General features: G+C 38.7%; 1 protein-coding gene across 1 annotated transcript; it reads right to left on the bottom strand.

Moving 5' to 3' along the window:
• On the bottom strand, positions 1-24,011 carry dennd6a (DENN/MADD domain containing 6A). The gene is made up of 19 exons (XM_026167390.2): positions 23,445-24,011; positions 19,562-19,600; positions 19,312-19,354; positions 16,507-16,619; positions 16,187-16,267; positions 15,375-15,480; positions 12,365-12,444; positions 11,040-11,099; positions 10,872-10,927; positions 9,382-9,504; positions 8,700-8,795; positions 8,184-8,278; positions 7,954-8,019; positions 7,688-7,752; positions 7,516-7,605; positions 7,128-7,291; positions 6,783-6,885; positions 6,254-6,328; positions 1-5,092 (listed from the first exon to the last, which is right to left on the bottom strand). The coding sequence occupies exons 1-19, from the start codon at positions 23,673-23,675 to the stop codon at positions 4,961-4,963; spliced, it is 1,818 nt and encodes a 605-aa protein (XP_026023175.1). The 5' UTR covers positions 23,676-24,011; the 3' UTR covers positions 1-4,960.
• Positions 24,012-24,118: the final 107 nt, after the last annotated feature.

Genomic DNA, 24,118 nt, shown 5'->3' with positions numbered 1-24,118 from the left:
TTTACATTTTAAGAAGTCAGTTTAATGACACAAAACAAAACACACCAGTTAACGTCAGTGACCCCACTGAACGAGACATGTAGCATGAAAAATCCTCTGACCTCATCCAAACAGCAGCCTTTTCAAACATTTACTCAAACAGCGACATGCTGCATGAGTTTTAGCAGCAGCCGTAGGTCATCTGCATCAACCTTTACAAACATTCAAAAACAGCTGCTGGATGAATTTTGTTTCACTGTAATACTGTTTCAGAAGCAAAAACAATGTTGTGAAAAATGCACCGCAGGAAGGCCACTCAAACAAGTTCAATAATCATTTGCTTATATTAAAAAAGTAGGTCAGCATGACTTTCATCATAACGAGTCTCATCACCACAGCTGCAGTGCTTCAGGCTGTTAGAGCGGTTGAGCGTAGTGGTTATGGCTTCAATTTAAAAAACATAAAATAAAAAGTCAATGGAGCAAAAATGCATATTTAAAAACAATGGCTTTGAGACATTTTGAATTTGTAGTGTCATTTTTCTCTACACTTTATATTAATTTGAGGGGAAAATGCCTCTGAAGGAGACTTTTAAATCTAATTTCTACATGTGTCCCACAGCTGCATAAGACAGTATTTAAAACATAAGCTTAAGTCTAACCTTAACCAGGTGTTTGAGACATCCATCCTCCATCAAACCAGAATTATTTGCCATAAACAGATTTTTATTTTAACCATCTGTCTGTCAGGAACTTGCATTTACCTCATACAGAGAGAAGCAGCAGATTTAGACCTGCTGTAAAAAAGCAGATTATATCTAGGAGTATCTTAAGAATAGGGTGACCAGGTCATTTAAATTTCATCTCCCTTCTTCCACATTTTGAGACACTCTCCACATAGTTTGTTAAAGTTTACTAAAGTAAGCACGTGTTTCAGAGGAAACGTGTCTAAAAACCTTTCTGCTTATCAGACAGAACAGCAGTTTTAACACAAGAAAAAGGAAACACGACACAAGATCACAGAAATAAACAGCTTCAATTTATGCTTCTCAAAATCAGGGGAAATGCATTCAAATGACATGTCACATGATCGAAGTCAAACATGTGACCTAAAACTAAACATTTTTATCTTAACGTAGTTTACTGGGATCTGGCCACCCTACACGACACTTAAGTACTGACGATAAACACAATGTTTAAAAATTAAATATCATGTTAATAATGCTAAATGATAATATTGTAAATAATGGTGTAACTGTTTGTAGTTCAGCGTCTCACTGCACTATTTTGATTTTAATCAACTTCTTTCTTATAATTTTTGCAAATTTACAGAATAACTTAAAACTTCATTATTGCTACTTTTTCATATAAATACTCTTAGATTTCATCTCTTTATTTGTACATAATTTGGGTTTTTTGATGGCATGATGTTCCAGTCTCTTATCACACCTCTGTTGGTAAGAGACTTGTATCTTTTGGAGAAAAATCTACAAATTCAAGATGTCCCTGTGCCTCCAGGGCAGTGTAAATATTCTCGTAAAAGCTATTCATCGCTGCAGTGGTGTCACTATAGTTAATAATTAGCAAAGACATCTGTTTGAATAGCAAAATAATTCTCATACATCCTCATATGTGGGCGAACATTTTACTTTACAGCTTTATGTACAAAAAAAACTCCTCAGCTGCTACACTGTGGAATAAGAATAGCCCTCCATTAAAACATTGAAAGTTGTAAAATATTACTTTTTTTTAATACAAATATAAATTTTGCATGGTTGCCCAACAACCAGATGTCACAGGTTTATCCAACCAGTACATTTTTTTTGTCTTTACAGTTGTCTGCTCAATAAAAAAGGCAAAATTCAAAGCATTTATAAAACAGCTGTTACATGATGGCAGGAAAACAAATCCACAAGCTTGCAAGTCCATTCAATGTTCCGATGATGTACAACGCAAACATAAAACAACTGTATGTGCCGACGTATGTAATCTCTTTCAGAAAAATTAGAGCGAGGCATATCAATTTGTTTTCTGAAAAATCAAACTGCCAAGTTGTTAAACCATTATTGCTTCTACGTTTTAGAAAATGTACAGAAATCTTTGAAATATCACAGATCATAGTGATGCAATCATAAAATTCAACATTTAGCAGGCTTTCTTCATTTCCATGTTTAATCATCGTGTGCTATGAAGGAGCTCTTGTTGCAGCTTGACTTTTAATATAAATTTTTAGCTTTATATCGATTTCTGCACAAAGCTTTTCATTTTGTAAATATGGGCTCTAAATAATCTGCCAGGTTAACTAAAGGTTACACTGACTCACTGCACCATCTTGTGATACAAAGTGGTATTACATAAAGGGCAGCCAGTTGAGATCTCTTTAGTCAAAGTATTTTTTGTTCGCAATGTGTTCGATAGCTTTAACTCATTTTGAAAGGTCTGAGGCAAAACAAGCAAACAAACAAAAAGTCTCACAATAATTTAAACCTCCTAAAATTAAATATAATGTGAAGAATCAGCATCTGTGTATTATCCTGGGCAACCGTGTCCACTATTATACATAGAAAGTTCATTGTTTGTTAGTCATTAGAATGAACACATTTTAAAGCACAGCAGTGCCATTTTTGAAAGCTCCACCCCCTCCCCAGCCATCTATCCATTTTCTGCCTCTTTTTTGGAACCAGCTCACAGGGCCAGCAGCCTCAGCAGAGTAATCTAAAACTCCCTGTCACCAGCACTTCTGGGGAGACACAAGTGTTCACAAGCCAGCTGAGAGACAATCTCTCCAGCGTGTCCTAGTTTGCACTGAGACCTCCTTCCAGTAGGACATGCCAAAGACGCCTCATCTAGGAGGTGCTCTGGAGGCATCTTACACCGATGAACCACCACAACTGCCTCCTTTCTATGTAGAGAAGAGCTGCTCTACTCTGACCAAGCTTCGCACCCTATAGCAAACTTCAGAGGAAGCTCACAGCTTGTATCTGCAGCCATCACTCAGTACTCACAACAGTGAGGGTAGAAATGTAGATAAGCAGCTTCAGTTTAACACCCAGTACCACAGCTGACTCCACACAAATCTGTTTGCCCAGCTCTGCTTCCACTCCACCCTCACTCCTGAACAAGAACACACAAAAACCCTCCAATTCAGGTAGCAACTTATTCCCAACCCACATGGGGCACTCCACCCTTACTGAGTCTCAGACTTCGTGTCATCCAAACTGCTCTACAATCAAGAATTTTTTTGTCAGGTGAATAAAACAGAACAGCTTCTATTTATCTTTATACAAGTTGATGATAATTTTCAGGAAAAAACTAAACTAAATATAGAAAATAAACCTTTTTAAAATCAAAACAACTGACAGTTTATTTCAGTCCATAGCAAGGACTTGAAAGTGCATTAAAATAATTGCTTAAAAGAGTTGCTTTGGCTTTTAAAAAGTTTATTTTTCTATGAACGATCTCGAGCGGAAACGGATACGGTTTGATCCTGCGATGAGAAACAAACGTTTAAGAATTGCGCTGAATTGAAAGAGTAAACAGCTTTAAAAATGCCAAATCAAACATGTGGCGCCAACTGCTGCGGTGATCCCCCACTTTTATGACCCAGAGCCTTCCTTTCTTTCTGGAAAGAAAGGAAGGCTCAAGCTTCAGTTTTTCACAATAAAAGTCCATTCCACCATTTTAAAATTTTTTAAAAATATACGAAATTAGAATATACTTCAAGTAAAAGTGTTAAAATGGCCAAATAACTTCTAAGAACAATTTGTGAACCCTTTAAAATTGAAGTCAATAAGATACAGGAATTACCTGATTGTGATAGTGACACAGAAACTAATCAGGAGAAAAGAAGAAAGTTCACAAACAACACGCAGAAAGTCAATCTCTCATTATTACCGATTATCATAAAACAATTATTATCTCTAGACATCAAACTAGCTCATATTTTTTGGTGTCCTCTCATTCATTCAAATGAAAAACTTTTTTTCCTTTTCATTTAAAATAAAAAATAAAAAATAAAAACCCCGAACAGATATCTTATAAATTTGCATTTCTGCAAGTATTTTTCAAATGATCTATTTTTCTTTCTTGGTGGATACGGGCCTGTCGGAGGAGATTCTACATGATTTTACACAAGAGTGACACAAAACTTCAGATGTTAAAAGAACAAAGCAAAGCAAACAACAACAGAAAAACAAACAAATATAAAGACCATTCTGAATTTCATTTTGATAGGTCATGTAACGATCATGTGACATGGATAAAAAAAGATGACTGGCTCCTGCAGAGAGTTATTGCAGGGGTCGCTGGTGGTTAGTGCTGTGCGTGTTTTAGTAACATCACATTATAAAGCACTGCTTGGCTCAGCTTGTTTGCATAAAGGTGTGAGAAGGGCACACTGGTCCAATTATGGATGAAGTGCACTTCTTCGGGAAACTTTTTACATTTCCAGATTTTGTTCAGTTAGACTGCAGCGACCCACCATCAATGTTTAAAAACAAACAAACAAACAAAAAAAAAATGTTAAGGAGGTAAAAACGTCCAGGGTCAAAGGTCAGTAAAAGTCATCTTCTTGTTGCTTGCGCACGCAGCCTCAGACTGTTCAGAAAATGCTATCAGGATCGAGCCCTCCAGGCTTTCGTCATGTAGTAATGTAGCAGTGATTAAAAAAAAAAAAAAAAGTAGCACTTTCTAAACACTTCCTGGTCGATCCTGGTTTGACTGGTCATCTTAAAAAAAAAATAAAAAATACCCACATGATCACTGACATGCTGTTTAGTCTGACTCATTGAGAGCTGGCACCCAAGTATGTGCTTTCCATCTTAGACCAGAGCAGATTTAAACTGGCACCCAGTCTGAGTGAAAGGGTCCACATCACCCTCACCTTGGAAACCGACTGGGAGGAGAGCCACCAAGCCCCCCCACCCAAAACTTTAAAACAAGCTTTAACTGGGGGTTAGTGTTGCAGCCTGCAGGGTTAGAGGTCAGAGCGTGGTGGGCTTGTGAAGGATGCCCTGCAGGTCCTCTGGTAAGGTCAGGATGACACCCTCGATATGGGCTCTCAGCTTCTCCAAGGTCCCGGGATGCACTGGTAACTTCTCCCTCTCTGCCTGAGTCTGCAGCAAAGAGCACAGTGAGACAAAAATGCTTCATTCAACAGGCTGAAGATGCAGCAGATGCAAGATACCAGGTGCATCAGCAGGGATTACTAACAAGCACAGCCATGTATGCTGTGTCAGTAAAAGTAAAGTAAAAGAAGGAGGAATTCAAGGCAGGGAGAAATTTTTTTATTTTTTTTTATTTATTTATTTATTTTTTAATTTGATGGACCTTGAGTTGAAGGTCATCTGCCCGAGAAAGAAGATGACCTTTAACCTGTCATCCTCCTGGGCGTGTTCAGGCAGCTTCCAGTGCCTGCATCCTGTTCTGACCATTTGCACTGTGTGTTTTGCAATTTCAGACACAGCTCAAACTTTACAGAGAATAAAGATCAATTTCTGCTTCAAGTGAACCTGAATGTCATGTTTTAAATCAGTTTTAAACTGCACAGCTCCCAGACCTGAAAGAAGCTGGGTTCCCACAGCTTAAGCCCGGTTAGATTTAAGACTTTGGCACTCCTCCTAAATTTATTTTAGTTTTTTTAAAAAGGCTTGTAATCATGAATGATGTCAGTTCTTCATTTCTTATGATACATCCATCGACCCATCCATGCAACACATAAAAAAAAAGTTCTATGCTACGCACTCACTTCACTGCCTTATAAAACACTAGCACACACTTTAATCCAACAGATAAACCGGTCATGTTGCCTATGGTTCAGATTCAGTGCAGTTTTACAGTAGCTGAAGTTTCTCCCAGATATTCACATGCTTATTTAGCTTACTTAGCACCATGTTAGCATCACTTAACTCCTCCCAATAAATGACACCCCAGCCAGAAGACCTGTAGCCAGTGCAGTAATTATGGTGGATGTGCAGCATGTTGACACTGCACTGAATATCTAATGTAAAACAAAAAACCTAGTTTGGGGTGTATGTCATGTGTGTGCTGACTGAGAATGAACAGATAATGCAGGCACATTTTGGTTTTGATTTTTATTGGTCCGTGCCCAAAACCTTTTGACCTCAACATCTATTAACTTTGCAAGAAAAGAGAAAAGCTACAGGACTATTAGCTGTTGTGCTAGTAGCAGAGCCGTAGTTTAGCAGTAAAAGTACAGGAGGTTTTAGTAGAGGCAGTAATATTAAAGTTATAGACCATGAATCATCTTTACAGACCAGTTTGTCTTTCAGCTTCAGGACCAGATCGACTGTCTCCACCTCTGTGTGCTTCTGGATTCTCTTCTGGAGATCCTGCAGAAGAACAAATGACATGGAGATCGATAAAGGTGTCTGGGACTCAATTCAAGGGTACTCATTACATTTTATGACTCAATTCAACACTGATATTGTTGAATTGAGTCGATGTTGACTGATGGCCATTAAGATATACAGAGCTTTAGCCAATGGCATCACTTAACTACTTTCTAACATCCCATCTATGTAAAAACAGAAAATAATAATAATTATGCTCAACTTTATGTTCAGAGAGCCAAAGCCTCAGACCACTCTAAACACAGTTAGTTTAATCTTGAATTTGTATGATGCTTTGGATATTGCCTTTTCATGGTCCCTCAAGTTCCACCCACCTGCTGTTCAAACCTTGAGGAGCCAATCAGAAGTTAACTTAAAAGCATAAAACACTAAAATAATGTTTCAGACAGACTCAGCCCGATCTTTATACACTCCAAGCCTTTCTCCTCCTCACCTCCTCACACAGCGCTTCGAGGTGCAGGGCTTCCAGTTTCTGCGTCATCTCTTTCCTCCTGTTGCGGAACCAGCCGTCAAAGTTGGGAGACTTGAGGAAATGCCTTTAAATTTAAGAAGAGAAAAAAAAAAAAAAGAGAGAGTTCATATGACACTCGGGATAGTCTGCATTCCGACAACATGTCAGTGATTCACTACTGACATCCTTTCAGTCTGTGTTACAATCAAACCATTCATACTTAACCCAGTAAAAACCTCTATGGCTTATGAACTTAAAAATACAGATTTCCATGTGATAAATTAACTTCTGCAGATAGATTTTTTTAATAAAGGCTTATGCCTGCACCTGTAGAGTCCTATCCAGTCTCCTTTCAGTCTGGACGTAAGCTGAGGTCCAGCTTTCTCCAGTGTCTTCATGAAGTCCTGCTGTATGAACGGTCGTAGCTGAGGAGGACTCTTCCAGGGACTGATGGACTTTTGGAGAGGCATCAGACTGGCCACGTACCGCTCCTGCACCACACGAACAAATCATTTTAGTTGAAGCCTAAAATGCTTATTGTCATTTGTAAAATTAAAATCACATATTTACAGCTTCATAGCCCGATGTATCAGAGTTAAATCCACTTCTGTGAAATCTTTCAAACTCAGATTCAACTCTAAAAAACACAGCATTCATTATAGAGTTCTTGGATCTGATTGGAGGATACCACATACATAAAGTAATTGGTTGTTACCAGTGGAATGATGAAGCTTTGTGTCAGTTCTAAGAAGTAGCGCCGAAGAATTGCATTCTGGGCTGCAGAGGGTCTCTTCTGTTGAACACCCTGCAAAACAAGAAAATACATAAAAATATTTCATATTTTCAATAATGAATAAGGGGATGCTTAAAAATGGGAAATATCTCACCTTCTGAAGCTGTTTGATGATTTCTTCATCTTTGTTGAGATACGGTTTATATGCAGTGTACACACCTACAGAACACACACACACACACACACACACACACACTTATCAGACTGTTTTTTTAGTTATTGCGGGACCTCTTGCACAATTTGTCGGTGTGTGTGTGTGTGAGTGTGTGAGTGAGAGATTTCATGTAATATTAAAAAAAGTAAAAAATCTTTATAATACAGAAAAATAAATAGAATAAAAGGGGGATGTGAAATATCTACCGGGTTTAGAGTCCAGAGTTTTGAGGTTTTTCAGTTTCTTGACTTTCATCTGCTTGGCCATCTCTCCTGTGAGTGCCAGGTGGTGAAAAGAGTGATCAGACAGGTTGATATTTCTCCTCCATTTCAATACATCATTACCTACTTCATTAACACACTTTTTGCACAGAGACATCTTTTTGAACAGGCTTGAGACCCTGTATGTCTCAGTTTGCTGAAGCTGTAACGTTTACCTGCTTGTTTCATGTCTCCGATGCGGATGATGTGCGGCCAGTGCTGCAGCGTTTTTGCAAAAAAAGGATTGGTCACTCCTAGAATGACTGACGGCCTGCGGAAACACAGATTAATAACTTTTAACACCAATAAGCAGAAAACAATTTTCAACACTCAACAAATTTCTAACAAAGTAACTTCTGTTCATTGGCTCCCTTTTAAATTAGAATTTCAAACATCCTGAATGACCACGCCCTATCATCACTTTTTTCCAGCTGCTGTATGGAGTGGCAGCCTGTTCCAGCAGCTCCTGTTGCTATATTTAAAATTAATTTAGGGACTTTATTGCATGATTAAATTGATTTATTTTCCTTGCTCATTTTGATTTATTTGAAGGTGAAATAGATACTTTTTGTTTTACAAATCTACTCGTGGCAACAGACTCTTCACCAGCTGATCGCTCCACTGTCCACAAATTTATCCCAGCTACTAATACCAATGACACAACAGCATGGCGTCATTTTATTTTTACTTACGGAGCCTGCGTCCTGGTGGTGTACTCCTTAAACTCACTGTCATGAATGGTGAAGTACGGCCGGAAATCACTGCAGTAACGCAGAGGAGCAATGCAGCTGCAGAGGGGGAAAAAAACATTAAAACATTTTCTAACATTTTTAAACTAGAGTGTTTACTGAACCTTCTGACAAATTTAAAAAAAAAAAAAAAAAAAAAAAAAGAAGAAGAAAGTAAATGTCAGTCTTAATATTTGAATTTTAATTTTTATAAGTTTTGGTACATCTGGCATTTTTGTGACTTTTTTCAACATAAAACACGTGAAGGCGACAGGATTAAGTTGGGGGGGGGGGGGGGTTTATTAATACAATCACACTTATTTTGTAGACATCTCAAGTATTCACATTTTAAATATAATGCGCTTGGCCTAAACAAATCAGCATTTTACCGACGCATATGACAGTGTGCGTTGGATGAAAAACACCTGTCTGATCACTGTACAAACAGAAACATATGTAGACCGACTCATTTGCTGGACTATAAATTACACTTTATAACACATTTATAACAGGAAGACATGTCTAGGTGTCATACATCAAATTTTCCTGAACATGAAGACACAAAATTATATAAAAATTAGCTTTGGGTTTGTTGTTAAGTACTGGTCTATATATTATCCTGGCACAATAACCGCTGCTAACTTACCTGACCAAAGCTAGCACAGTATCAGATGACTCGGCTGGTGATGGCGCCATGACAACAAGTGCCTCCCCCAGCAACACCAACTCCCAAAGCATCTGGAGATGGAAGAAGACTGGATAGAAACACCTGGGGGGGGGGGGGGGACGACACGACAATGAGTGGAGTAAGTCTCTTTCCCACTGTTTGCAAACCAATTTCAAACCAAGTCAATTTTGGCAACGTCAAAGACACATGCCTGTGTTACATTCTCAGGTTGAACCTTGTTGAACTGCTAGATTTCAATTTTATTAATTTACCTCAGAACCTGAAGGTCTTAAAAGGTTTCAGCAGATTTGGTCAGGAGCACAACCACCAAGCTGGGTGATTAATATTCTTTTTTTTACCTGAATACAGAATATGCTGATTTACACAGCAGAGCACCCAAAACAGTAACTCTGACCTTTTAATAATGGGCATGACTATTCATTTTGTCTGCACCTCCCCCACAGAGACACAAGGTAGAAGCAAGTTTTCAGAGACGCCAACTAAACACTGAAATCAACCCTCCTTGCGAAAGACCTGTCTTCACTTTCTCTCAGTGTTTTTGTTTTTTTTGATAAGCAGTTCTCCTCAGCTGAAGCATTAAGTGATATTGTTCTTGATTCAGTGACAGTACCATGATTAAGCAGCAGGTGGGGACAAAACATGTCCGAAGCAAGAAGAACACTGTGACAGAGGACTTAAATTTCTGTGTTAAGGCTACCCTGTAGGTACACGTTACACCTTAACCTGACGTGTACGTCCCTGGAAATTCACACCGATGCAGTTTGCAGCCGACTGGCTCGTTCAGTGCCACGCACCAGGTTTCAAACAGATCAGTGAGAGCATAACAATTATTACCTCGATGTAAGTTCAGCAATATAATGACACACATTTGTAACAAATGGATGGAGATCGCCTTTCTCGACTTATAAAATAGGGGCCCAAACATCAGATAACATACACCAAATACAATCCCAACATACATTATCATACCAAAGCAAGTCACTAAAAAAAATATCCAAAAATTACCTAAACAATCCTAACATATAAATAACGCTAATCCAATCTAGACATTGTCACACAACAATAATGGTAAAATACATAAAATATGCTGGCAGCACGGTGCAGAAAGAAGGTCCCGAGTTCGACTCCACCATCTGGGAGTACGGTGGAATTTCTGCGTGAAGTTCCTCCCACAGTGCAAAGAGATGCAATTATTGAGGTTAGGTTAACTGATGATTCTATAGGTGTGAATGACAGCTGGGATACACTCTAGCACCCTGATAAGCAGAAGAGAATGGATGGATGCCGGCGACCAAGACTTGCACGAAAAGACAGACTGGGACATGACAACAAGCAACTTAACACCAATCACAAGCTTCAATGTTGCAATGAGACTATTACGTAACATAGGTTGCATCTTAGGCTCTATAAAGATTTAGTCTAAATCAGCCTTGACCTGCAGGACTCACCTGAAGAGGTCCACTTCATGAATTGTTGGGAGCACAATGGACACCATGCTATCACTCTAAAACACAAAAACACACTTTCAGCTTTAATATTCACATAATGCTCAGTGTGTCATCAGACATCATACAAACAGACACTGAGTGTTTGTGCGCACGCGAGTGTAAGATCACCTGGGCGGATTGGACCAGCTGTGACGTTCCTGGTTTATCATAAGAGGTTGGGATGCGAACCTGCAGCACATAGCACAGATTTTCATCAGAGAAACAATGATAGACAACCACATTTGTAATTAGTAACGGCCTTTTCTAATTCTGTTTAGGTCCTTCTTACTAGTATTATCCACAGGCATATGGAAGAGTTTGTCCTGAAAAGAGGATCATGCAACTCTTAAATGGCTGAAGTCATGAAAGAGTGCATCTTTAGCAGCAGTTGGGAACATCATCTCAAAGATAGGAGCAAACCTCACTCCACATTATGTTTAGTGCAATCGTAAATTCATGAACTGAATCATCTGTAAACTTTGGAAACTTCTCTTTTTGAACTGGAAAAAATCTTTTTGCTTTGAAGTTTGTTTGAACTTTTACACAGAAACTATTTTTAGTTTCTTGTTTGCAGTTATTTTTTTGTTTAAATACTACTAGCACTTTAATTTGTATTACTTAAATAATATTATTTATTTCATTTTTACTCTGTCATATTGAGAAATGTTAGAAATACATTTGATTATTTTCAAATTCATATGCTTCCTGGGTTTTTATTTTAATTTGCTGTGGGACGAGACAACAGGGTGATGGAGCATAGAACAGAAGGTCTGCCCACAGGAAGCGGAGATAAGAGTTACTGAAATAGTCGTTGTCTAATCGAGTAATTGAAGAAAATAATCTTTAGTTACAACCCTACCCTAGACTTACAACATTCATCCTTACAATAATCAAACTCGTTTCATAGTTTTACGAGCATGTCTGGAGTCATTGTAGCCACTGCTGTTGTTATGCTCCCTACCAGCAACCACGTAAAATTCAAAGACCCACTCTAATAACACGTTTTGATCATTAACAGTGAACGACTGCTGAATTAAAGCACTTTGAAATCAGATTTTTATTTTATTTTTTTTAAATACAAATGTATTAAAACACTCATTAAAGTGATAAACTTAACTAAACCAAACCTTCAGTCCCAGAACTGTACCAATTTGTACTCTTTAAAACAAAATAAAAGACATGAAGGACACAGAAGTAGTGAACCAACTTCATAACATTGAAAACATTGAAGTTACCTCACTGAGCCCCTAAATGCTGCTTTAAAGTACAGGTTACTGCTGACTGCGAAGCATTCTTGTTCTACCTGAACAAGACTGCCTGATTAAACAAATATTTGCCTATCGTGGGAAATTGAATCGAGCCATCTTTAAAGTTATTAATTAGACCTGTTCTTTACCTGTCACGACATGTCAAAACTAAACATCTGCTGGTTTCAACTTAGTGCGTGAGTGTACCTTGAGGACTACACCCATGATAGGCAGCGTCAGGATTCGTCCAGGATGAGGCGTTGGCCAGCGATCGATGTCATTACAAGCTATCAAACACAACAACAATTTTGAATTAAAAAGGATCTTCTCTGAAAACAGAAAAAGGATTTATTTAAGTATACAGAAATAATTGGCTGCCTCTCTGATATTCTTCATCTTCTGTGGCAAGACAAGTTCACAATCATGGAGACTGGTCAGCAGCTACAGTCACTGCTTTCTGACTTGGCAAACCACTTGTGATTTACAATTCCTTAGTCAATGTGCAATCAAACTTTCAAAATAAGGGGATCATCCCTTACCAAATTAAAGATGGCATCATTGCCTTATACTGGTCGGTATTAATCTATAATCAACTAGAATCTACAATCCCTATAAATAGTTTCCAATTAGACATGGGTAAAACAGTGGGTTGGCCGACCCTCCATGGCTGCACCTGAGAGGTGGGAGTGCCCAACAGGACAACCCCTCTTTTAGTCCACACTGTCTCCACTTATAGTTCATATACTCTGGTCCGAATCAGCTGATGAGTTTGTAAACTTAGTTTAGAACTTTTTTCACATTGTTTGGTTTGGTGTGTTTTTTTCACATAAGGAACTCCAAGCAAGCCAAAATGCATCACTACAAACCATGTGAGTCTATGGGCTCAAATTGTGGTCATAAATATTTTGTACTTGTAAATCAGGATTTGTATGTGTAAAAAGAAGTTGTGTGAGTGTAAAACAGATTTGTGTGTGGACTTAAAATAGGTGTGAAACTGCACTCAAGTTTCAAGTTACAAGTACGAATTTTGACCCTGTTTTCCTTTCATCTGATTGTGATTGACACGACATTGGCCAAATTTAACTATCCAAACAGAGAACAGATGGGTTTGGCTGTCGGAGGAGCGCTTTTTTGAACTGCAGGTCCTTGAAGGGTAATACAGTTTGAAGCTGGAGGATCTCTATGTAAATATCCGATAGAAGCTAGGTCCCCTAACTTTCAGTAGCTGTTGAAAGGATAAATTTGTGGTATATCAGTGGTTAGAAATACCATTATTACTTTAGGATTAGTTTAACACAAAGTCAGGGCTTGCCTGGGACCATGGCTGTGAGTCACAGTGTGCAGCATAAAGGTACTTTCACATCAGACGCAGCATGTGCTGCTAATGCTAACTAAAAGCCAAGGATCCAGAATTTGTTGCTGGCTGCTGGGCTCTGTGGGTTTTTGCAGCAGCTCTACCTGTACTAGATGCACCTGCTCATTGTCGTTTCTATCTCTGACTTTATGTCCTCTTCAAGAGTTTCTGGTTTTTTTGCTGGTTCTTCAAATATTCAATAAAAACATGTATGCTCATTAATAACGAAGAAAGCTTTGTAACTATCCCCACTAGTGAAGACTGTCATTTCCACAATACTGCCCCCCCAATACTGTCCGCAGCGCTGTTGGAAAGGCCCTGGAGGTCCCTGTATTAAGCACATAAACCTGTGACACAAAAATCACCAAACTGAGACCACCACAGACTGTTTTCCTTCGTGTTGATGAAGGAAAACACTGGCATTTATTCCCTTCAAGGACCTGAAGCTCCATAAAGAACCCCTCCAATAGCCAAACACACGTATTTTTTTGGCTAAGTCCACACACAAATCTGTTTTTTTTGTTTTTTGTTTTTTTACACACACACACACACACACACACACAAATCCTGATTTACAAGTACAAAATATTTATGAACACAATTTGAGCCCATATGAATCCATTCACTGGCCAGGAGCAATGAGCGGAGCAACAAAAGTAAATACAGGAAGAAGGTGCTGTATTCTGGACCACTGGAGAACATGGAGAATTTACATTCATTTCACATCTAGCTGCTAGCCCCTACAGACCTTTGCACATCTGCAGTACCTTCCCACATGGAGAATACAAAGCATACGTGGTTATGGGATATTTTTTTAATCTCAAAATTGTAACATACACCTTGCATTTTGTTCGGATGATGGTCACATCACACCATAAACAAACAACTCTGGGGTTTATTCCTTCAAAGGGTCACAGTGCAGCTGTTTTGGTCTATACATAAGTCCAATTACTGTGAACTAAATGGACTAAACACCACAGGTGTGAAAACACACTTATCCACAATCCTCTCTTGGTTTTCTTGGTTATTTTGTTTTTGCAGCCATATCCAACTTTAGATACTTTTTCAATGAGACACCTTAGGTAGTACCGTTTACCATACTCTCACATCTCACTGCACCAATTATTGATTAGGTAATTTGACTGACTAATTAAACCCTATTGTGCGTGGGCTCTCCTTGTTTGTTACTAGCCTGGATGAAATTACTGAAAAGCAGTACTTCCAACACATATTAGATATTAAATACTAGAGACACTGACTTTAGAGGGAAAAACTTGCTCTAAGAGGACATTTCTATTTTGTGGTTTTTGGTTAATGAAAGTAAAGAAAAACAAACAAAAAACAAAAGCCGTTTTAGTCATTTTAAAATTATATTTATCTTTTTTTTTACTATTTCTCTGAATTAGACAGTGACAGTTTGGTTTGGCTGTCAACATCTTAAATTGTTCCTTAGTTCTAAGTAAAACATCTTTTTCAAGTCTGACCATATCAATGAAATCTCATTTTGCTGTATTCTTGAAGTCCTCAAAACCTAAACAGACGAGAGGAAACTCATTCCTGAGAACAGATATAAAATACATGTCTTGTGATTAAATGTGCAACAAACTGGTTTCTCTAAACTTTGTAAGAGGCCAACCAAGCTTACGATGACATCTGATAAACTGAGAAGTCTCAGTACAGCGGACCTGCTGCCAAGCTGATACGTTGTGCCATAAAAATAAAAATGCTGAAACTAGATGTAACTAGGATGTGAAAGCACTGTAAAAGTGTGAACTAAGGACTGTGTAGTTAACTCTTCTGGACCACACGGAGCTAAGACAGGATTACACAAATGATTGCATACAGACAGGTAATCAAACTGACCAGCCTCCAGGCAAGGCTCCTGTTTCTCAAAGTATTCAGGAGCCATAATCTTCAGCAGCGAGTGGAAGAAGGTCACATAGGGCAGCTGACTGATCAAGACGAGAGACTGGAAAGAGACAGGCACAGCAAGAAAGAAAGAAAAAAGAAAAAAAAAAAAGAGGGAATTGTATTTTCAGACATTTCATCAGTATGTAATTTTTTTTAGTGGTTTGATTTTGATTTTGTCTGAAAGATGTCAGAATATAGTGAGCCGACAATCCCTCATTTTGTCTAGTAATAGATTAAACCCCAAAGAGCAAATAAAAACTGCAAATAAAAACTGAGAATCAAACCCAAAGCTTGAACTAGTATATGCTCGACATGGGCCTTTGTTTCTTATTTTAACCCTCTGTATACCTGCGGTCATGATAAAGTATAATGTTACATTTGCACCACATTAAAAAAGCCTTTTGAAATAGCGTCGGGTAAAAATAAATCATTTTAGATAATTATATATATCAAATTTAACATGCATGCAGTTTTTCTATCAAGGAGAGCACTAATACAGTTAATCACAATGTAACTTTGCCTGAAGTGGGAGTACTACTATTGTAAGCCTAAAATCATAACCAAAAGGTGTTGCTGAAACCATTTAATCTCTGAAATATGGAGAGAAAAAAAATCGCTTAAAACCATTATAAGTCCTATTGTGGTAACAGGAAGCATAATCTCTCTCAAATTTTTTAACACAGTGCATTGTGTGCTAGATCCTTGTTCATGCTTAAGTTTTCTATCACCGGCTGTATTTAGTCCTCCTGCAGTTTGACACTGACCTTCTGGAAGTATCCTCTCTTCAAAGATTTGTCTCGCACCTGACGGAAGTACACATAACCATAGTAATGGCCCTGCTCCCTCTGTAACACACACACACACACACACACACACACACACACACACACACACACACACACACACACACACACACACACACACACACACACACACACACACACACACACACACACACACACACACACACACACACCAAATTATCAGTTCACAGATTCTTATTTTACTCTCAGCACACAAAACTCTACACTGTGCAGTTTATGTGCCTACAGAGCTGTGTGTATGTTAATGAGCGGTGCCTAACCTTCAGACAAGGTGGCGCATCTCTGTCAGTGGTTTCCAAGAAGCAGCCAAGTGACGTCTTCCTGTTGGAACCCTGCCGGAACCGGAAGCAGAACTGTGTGTCACCAAGGCAACCTGGAAAAAGAGGGCAGAGCAATGACCGATTGTCACCCACAGTAAACAAGAGACATTTTAAGACCTGAATAAAAACATATGGGAGAAAATCAGCAAACACAGGAAACCAATCATGTTTTTGTGGTGATGCATGGGGTTTAATTTAATTAAGCTTAAATAAACGTTTGTTTATAAAATATTCAGACAGCCACCCGGATTTAATCCAAGATGGCTGCAGTGTTTAGAGGATTTCATTAAAAGCCCAGCTTATCCCAGCTTCCAAACACTATGCAGATAAACATGGTGAATATATATAAATATGGATGTATATTCCAATATTTTCTAAGATCAGACTAGCATATAGAACCAAAATATACATAAGCTGGGGAAAAAATAAAAATCACTTCATAAAGACACATTAGCAAAGGACTGCTACAAAACTTTAGGAACATTCAAAAACTTGTACTAAATTATTCTTTAAACCCAAGTCTCTTGTGTATGAAAATCAAAAAATATACAACTTAATTTGTTCTGAAGAAGAAAAACTGCACTGTCCTCAGCTAACTTTAAACTAAGATTATAAGTGTGATCATAAATAGATTAAAAAAAAAAATCACCTTTGAGAAACAACAAAAACACTGCAGAATCCACCACAACCTATTTCTGTACACATCTGCATTGTGCACACCTGTAAAAATAAAGAATTAAAAAATGTACGCTGCAGAAAAATGTGACATCGATGAGCACTGGTCAGCTCTTCTAGCCTGCATCCTCTGGTCTTTTAGGCAAACAGGAAGAGGAAAACGAAAGAAAAAAGGAAACAGGAAGTCCTGCATAAGCCATGAACCAGAAGTTAACCTCAGCAGGAGGTCAACACATCTTTAGACAGAGAAAATGAGCTTTAGGACATTCAAAGAAAGACAAACACTTCAGCTCAGGCTGGTAGACTTAAAAGCATTCCACTTCATAAGTCACGCATACATAAGCACACACTACCGGGAGCACCAGAAAAGGACAGCCAAGACTCCATGACATCATTCAGTCGGGTTGCATTCAAGACCACACAGCATGAAAACAGGCCACTGCTGCCGGACCACAGCTCTGAATTAATTTTGAGTTTCTAGTCACTCAAACACAGTCCGAATACTTCTGTGTACTTAAAGAAAGACTTTAAAGCTCTTTGCTTTATTTTCCACAAATCACATCAGTCCCCTTTTAACAACAAGTTGACCAATGCCACGTAGAGTTCACAGGACAGGCAGCATCAGAATTAAATACGTTTTTACAAATGACTTGACTTTTTACCCCCCTCCCCCAGTACAGATGAAGAAGAGGCAGGTCTGAGCATCTCCACTTAAATTGCTGCTTGCTCGGCCTGGAAGGAAACGGATGGAGGTAGTCGCACAAATGTAGAGCAACCTTACATCTGATCCGATTACTGGCCTATTCATTTATGCACAATAACTTGTTTTATAAAGCTCTATTGGGTATGAGACGCATGAAGAGTCAGCAGTTTCCAAATAAAGAGCACAAAAAAAATATTCATCTGTCACCATTTATTCTGAATTCCCAAAGTGGATTAATGACAAATTATGCCAAATCTGTTCAGGATGTAAGGCTAAATTATGGACGACACACACACAGAGAAAGAGAGCTGCAGTTCCTCAGTTTAATGTCTCTCTCCCCCTTTCTCTCTGACAAACACCTACAGTGAGAGATATATATAGCAGCCCTGTAAGCAGTCTGTCCTAATCCTGTCTTCAAACTGAGGGCAGCAGGCTCCTTTAGCTTCACCCCCCTCTGACTCAGTAAACTAAAACACACACCTGCGGGCAAACACACAAAGCCACAGTGGTGTTTGTACATGGGTGTGTGGTGAGTGCGCTAACCACTATACCGTAATCTATCTTACATTTAATATTTTAGTAATTTAAAAAAAATCTAAGAGTATCAGTGAAAAAGATACTGAAGTTACCAAAAAAAAAAAAAAAAGAATAAGTAAAAAATTTTATGACTTAATGCTGTTCAGCTGATATCCATCCACCTACAGTTACTTCTCCAAATATTTATGGACCTATGCAGTGGATTTCAAACAATCAAGATGTGACTGAAGTGTAGACTCTCAGCTTTAATCCAAAGTGTTTAGAAGGAGTATTGCATTAACTACAGGAATGACTGTTTAGGAATTACAACCATTTTTATACACATCCCACACAGAGTTGGAAAGAGCTGCACCTAGCATTACAGCCAACACCTTGTATAAACTAGGTCTTTTCAAGCAGCACCCAACCAGATGTTAGCAAATTTTTCCATCACTGATGAAAAATCTGAAAGCTGTTAAAACAAAAACAAAAAAAACAATAATGTAACGTGTCTCTCTCATCACTACAGAGGTGCAGAAAGAGTGCCTATTTTGTATAGTATCTAGTTTGCAAATCAAAAAACGTGCAGTGCGTGAGCTCTTCTGATGAGGATGTGCGTGTATTTGTCCGTTTTAGATGACCTAGTTCAGGCCACAGATTTTATCCGCCATGCTTTGGTTCAATAACATGTGACAGTAACGGTACTTAATTATGTCATCAAGCCTGTCAAACTGTAGAATGGTTCTGAAAAAGCAACGAGGCAAAACTGGATCTTGATTTGCATTAGAACCAGCTCCAGCCCCAGTTTGGTGGATGCGAGATAAGAGAAAAAGGCTGAAACACAAACTCACCTGAGTTGGAGTCAGGGAATGAAAGGTAGCAGATGCTTGTTTTCTGAAAGAACAGCAAATATTTAGTTTATGTCCTTACCTCTTTTATTACATCAGCTCAGGTTTACATACCCATACTAGGCTTTGCCTGCCTCAGAATGGGCCTTTGTGAATCAATCCATCAACATGTGATGCTTTTTAACATGTCGATAAATGTTCCAAAAACAAACCTTTCTTTAAAAAAATAAAGAATAAATTCAGTGTAACTCACCTCTTTCTCCGACAGTTTGGAATGATGAGGGTAAATGACCTGAAAGAGAAAAAACAAACAACACTTTACCCAAAGAAGAATCTCACAAACGCACAACTGAAAACTTTGGTCAGCCTCTATTATGTGCTGTGCTTATGTTGTTAAACTGTAAAAAGAACTGGAAAACTGTAATACAATGCAAGGATGTTATAAACTGATTTTAATGTGACTGAGAGACAAAGATAAAAACTAAAACATAAAAGTTAAATTATGTTTTACAATGAAGATTTCTTACACCATAAAAATAAACACGTATGTGAGGATGCTGTTTGTAGATTACAGCTCAGCATTCAATACCATCGTTCCCTCGAAGCTGGACAGGAAACTGCAGGATCTAGGACTGAGCAGCTCCCTCTGCAGCTGGATCCTTAGCTTCCTGTCTGACAGACGCCAGGTGGTCAGACTAGGCAGCATCACCTCATCCCCCATCACACTGAACACTGGTGCTCCACAGGGGTGTGTACTGAGCCCTCTCCTGTACTCACTCTACACCTACGACTGCACAGCCACTAACAGCTCCAACATCATTGTGAAGTTTGCGGACGACACTACAGTGGTGGGTCTTATCACCAACGGTGATGAGACGGCTTACAGGGAGGAGGTCAGCGCCCTGACCCACTGGTGTCAAGACAACCATCTCACCCTCAACGTCGCAAAGACAAAGGAGTTGATAGTGGACTTCCGGAGGTGCAGAGAAGTACACACCTCCATCACCATCAACGGCGCTGCTGTGGAGAGAGTGAGCAGCTTCCGGTTCCTTGGCGTACACCTGGCTGAGGATCTTACGTGGTCAGTACACACAAACAAAACAGTGAAGAAGGCGCAGCAGCGCCTCTTCTTTCTCAGGAGACTGAAAAGATTCGGCATGAGCCCCCGCATCCTCAGGACCTTCTATCGCTGTGCCATTGAGAGCATCCTCACTGGATGCATCACCACCTGGTATGGCAACAGCACCGCCTACAACTGCAAAGCTCTCCAGCGAGTAGTGCGGTGCTCTGAACGGATAATTGGAGGTGAGCTTCCCTCCCTCCAAGACATCTACAGGAAGCGGTGCCTGAGGAAAGCGGGGAGGATCATCAAGGACTCCAGTCACCCCAGCCATAAACTGTTCAGACTGCTTCCATCAGGAAGGAGGTTCTGCAGCATCCGGTCCCGTACCAGCAGACTGAGAGACAGCTTCTTCCACCAGGCCATCAGACTGCTGAACACGTCATAGACACCTCAGCTTCACTACTGGAACTTCAACATTATGCACTCCACACTGTATATAAATGCCACTTGTTTTGCACATATTCAACTCTGTATATTTTATATATTTTATTATTATTATTATTATTATTATATTTTATTTTTTTACTATTTAATTTGTAAAAATGTGTACACACACACACACACACACACACACACACACACACACACACACACACACACACACACACACACACGTAGGAAAATATTTAGTATACACATCCAGAAATGCATACACTATTATATATTGTACATATATTTATTAGTTTCAGGTTGGCCATTCTTGTATTTTGCTCGTTTGTGTTGTTGTGTTTGCACATCTCTGTTGCTTGTGGGGCTCGCACACAAGAATTTCACTCGCATGTGCTGTGCCAGTGTGCCTGCACATGTGATGTGACAATAAAAAGTGATTTGATTTGATTTGAATAAATAAAATAAATAAATAAATAAATACAACCCAATAAAAACCCACAAACACACACAGAAGTGAGCAAATTCAATCAAATAATTTTTTTAAACTACTGAATAATGTTAATTGTTTACACAATACACACAATTTTTGTAGTTCTAAGTGTTCCCATTTTAAGCACTTAAAAAAAAATAGCTGTACTTTTACAATTTTAGATTTCCTTTAGTATAAAAACAATCTACAGTGTTTATATTTTTCAAACTAGAAATGTATCAATGACAACATTTTGGTTTAATACTTGTGTTGAGATTTGTTTTAAAATGTTTTATTAAACATTTTAAAACAAAACTTTTATAGTCCTTTCAGTTTTTCATGGCAAAATTTGTTAATATTTGCCCAGTTAAAAAATGTATCTTGCATTTATCTAAAAGTTTAATATTGAACTTTATCTATAGTCAAGTTAGAGGTGGGAATCACCAGACACCCCTCGATACAATATTAACAAAATATTTCTCTCAAAATATGATACTGTTGCTATTTTTAACATTTTGTGATGTGCTGCATTTTCACAACATATATTGCGAATTATCACTTTTTTTTAAAACAGCAAATTATCTCCTTAAGTTAAACTTTGTCAATATTTATATTTTATCTAATAAGATAACGTTATCTTCAACTACACCAAAATGGTCATTAGAACCACTCACAAATGTTGCTGTAAGTCAGAGTAAGCCTGCTATCAGTCTGTGATTGAATGAGGTCAAGTTGGCAATTACATGCAATCTGTTTCTGATAATGCACAATTAACTGTTATACACCATCAAAAATCACATCTGTTAATGTCTACCTAGACAGAAATTAATATTCAACTATTATAATTGCTCTTAACCAGCTAGCAGCTAGTTGAGTTGAGTCCCTTCCAGTTGTGCTCGTTGACAAAGACTCATTCAGAGCAACAGCAGCATCTTCAGAATCAGAATCAGAATCAGAATACTTTATTCATCCCGAGGGAAATTAGGGGTTACAGCAGGCAGCACGCTAATGGCGCATGCGCACTCACAAAGGAACCTTCTGACCAACTTTACACAAACATTGGCAATCATTCTGCATTTATAAATTAGACAGCAATTATTTACATACCTTCGACAGTCTCTCTGACAGCGATTTTCAGTCAGTCCAAGTCAGACTGCAACTGTCTGCAGAAAGGATGCCTCCTGAACTGCTTAGCTTTGTCAAGCTAAGTGTGTCCAGTGGTTTTGGTTGAACCACTTTAATGTTAAGTTTGTTCAGCTAATGTTACCTCAGCACGGTGAAGCATGAAATGAGCCATCTTGTTCATAGTACTCCCAGAGTATTTTAAATATTTAATTTAAAAATCAGTATCTGGTATTCCTATATCATTACAGTATCGTGATACTATGCTGTATTGATTTCCCCCCACTACTAATTCAAATCAAGTAAAATTTTGATATACCCATTAAAAAACAAACAAACAAATATGCTGATCCATGTGCTGCACTGCTGATAGTACTGCTGATGAATTTACCGTACTAAGTACTATATCCAATTAGTAAATCAAAATGATGAAATGCTCTGTAGTCTTAGTGTAGCTCAGTCCCCTGGAGAAAGTGAAACAGAAAGACCTGAAGAAGTCTGAATCTGCATAGTTGTTTTTCATTTAAACATTGTTATCAGGTAACTGATTAATGTGTGTTTCTATAACTCCTGTGAGGTCAACAGGTGTTGGGGAATTTTTTAGCCTTTGTGACTTCAGTAGGATTCAAAACATTTGGGTACCGTTTTAAGTTGAATTTTTTTTTTTGTTTTTTTTTTTTAAATATGCAACTTTCTGCAAAATACGTCCATTTGAAGTTATAGCCTGAGTGATGCAGTGGCTGCTGGGACGGACTAACTTCAGCTAAGGACACCAAACACGCTTCCCCGTAAGCTCGGCATTGTCATAAAGTGATCCTACAGTAAAATGTTCTGCTAGTTTTGTGAAGCGCGTGTGTACTCGTGTAATCATTGTTAAATCAAAGAGTGGCAAAATGAAAGCAGCTAATGAAAGTGATTTGTTCACTCCCCTCCAAGAATTAGCCCAAGCCTAAAAAACTGCTAACTTAGACATTTGTAGCCTCACTGAGTTTAACATGACCCCGCTGTCCCCGGCGGATACTTTTGTCTCACCTCCACCGCCTGTCCGAGCTCCAGGTCGAAGCCGACCACACAAATGCAGTGCAGCCAGGCGGAGAAACGGTCCCAGGGCAGCAGAAGAGCCTCCTCCGTCTCCTCGTCGCCTCCAGGCCCGGGGGGTAGCGTTATTTCCTCCGCCGGGGAGATGCTGCTAGCGTCCTGGTCGTCCAGATCCTCCGACTCTTCGACCGGCTCCCCCAGCTCCTCCGGGCCTTGCAGAGCCATAGCTACGGCCCGACACCGGACACAGAGATGCTCTGAAGAATGTTAACCGTTTCCTAAATATGTTTAATGGTATTTCAGGCCAACTTGTCCGCAGGTAACAACAGGAGACAAGGAGGGTGCAGAAAGTAGCCACTTAGCTTCCAATTAGCATTTCAGCAGCAACGTATTACGTTCTTTGTGCAACGTCATCACGCACAAACGTCCCTGAGCTGACTTCTACATGCCGTATTAAATAATCCATATAAAATCGATAAACAAATAATTACGTAGTTGTTTTTAATATTTGGTCTAATTTTTTCCAAATGGTTTGCACACAGACATAAAAAGAAATTTTTAAAAAGACATAAAACAGGATAGAAGAGATTTTTCTTTTCAAATCAAAGCTTTTAAAATCAAAATTATGAGATCCAAAGTCAAACATTAGACCTGCTAAGTCACAGCAT

Source organism: Astatotilapia calliptera, chromosome 5 (assembly GCF_964374335.1).
Source record: "Astatotilapia calliptera chromosome 5, fAstCal68.1, whole genome shotgun sequence".
Lineage (NCBI taxonomy): Eukaryota > Metazoa > Chordata > Actinopteri > Cichliformes > Cichlidae > Astatotilapia > Astatotilapia calliptera.
Note: the sequence above shows the minus strand (reverse complement) of the source record. Positions and strands in the feature narration are given on the sequence as shown.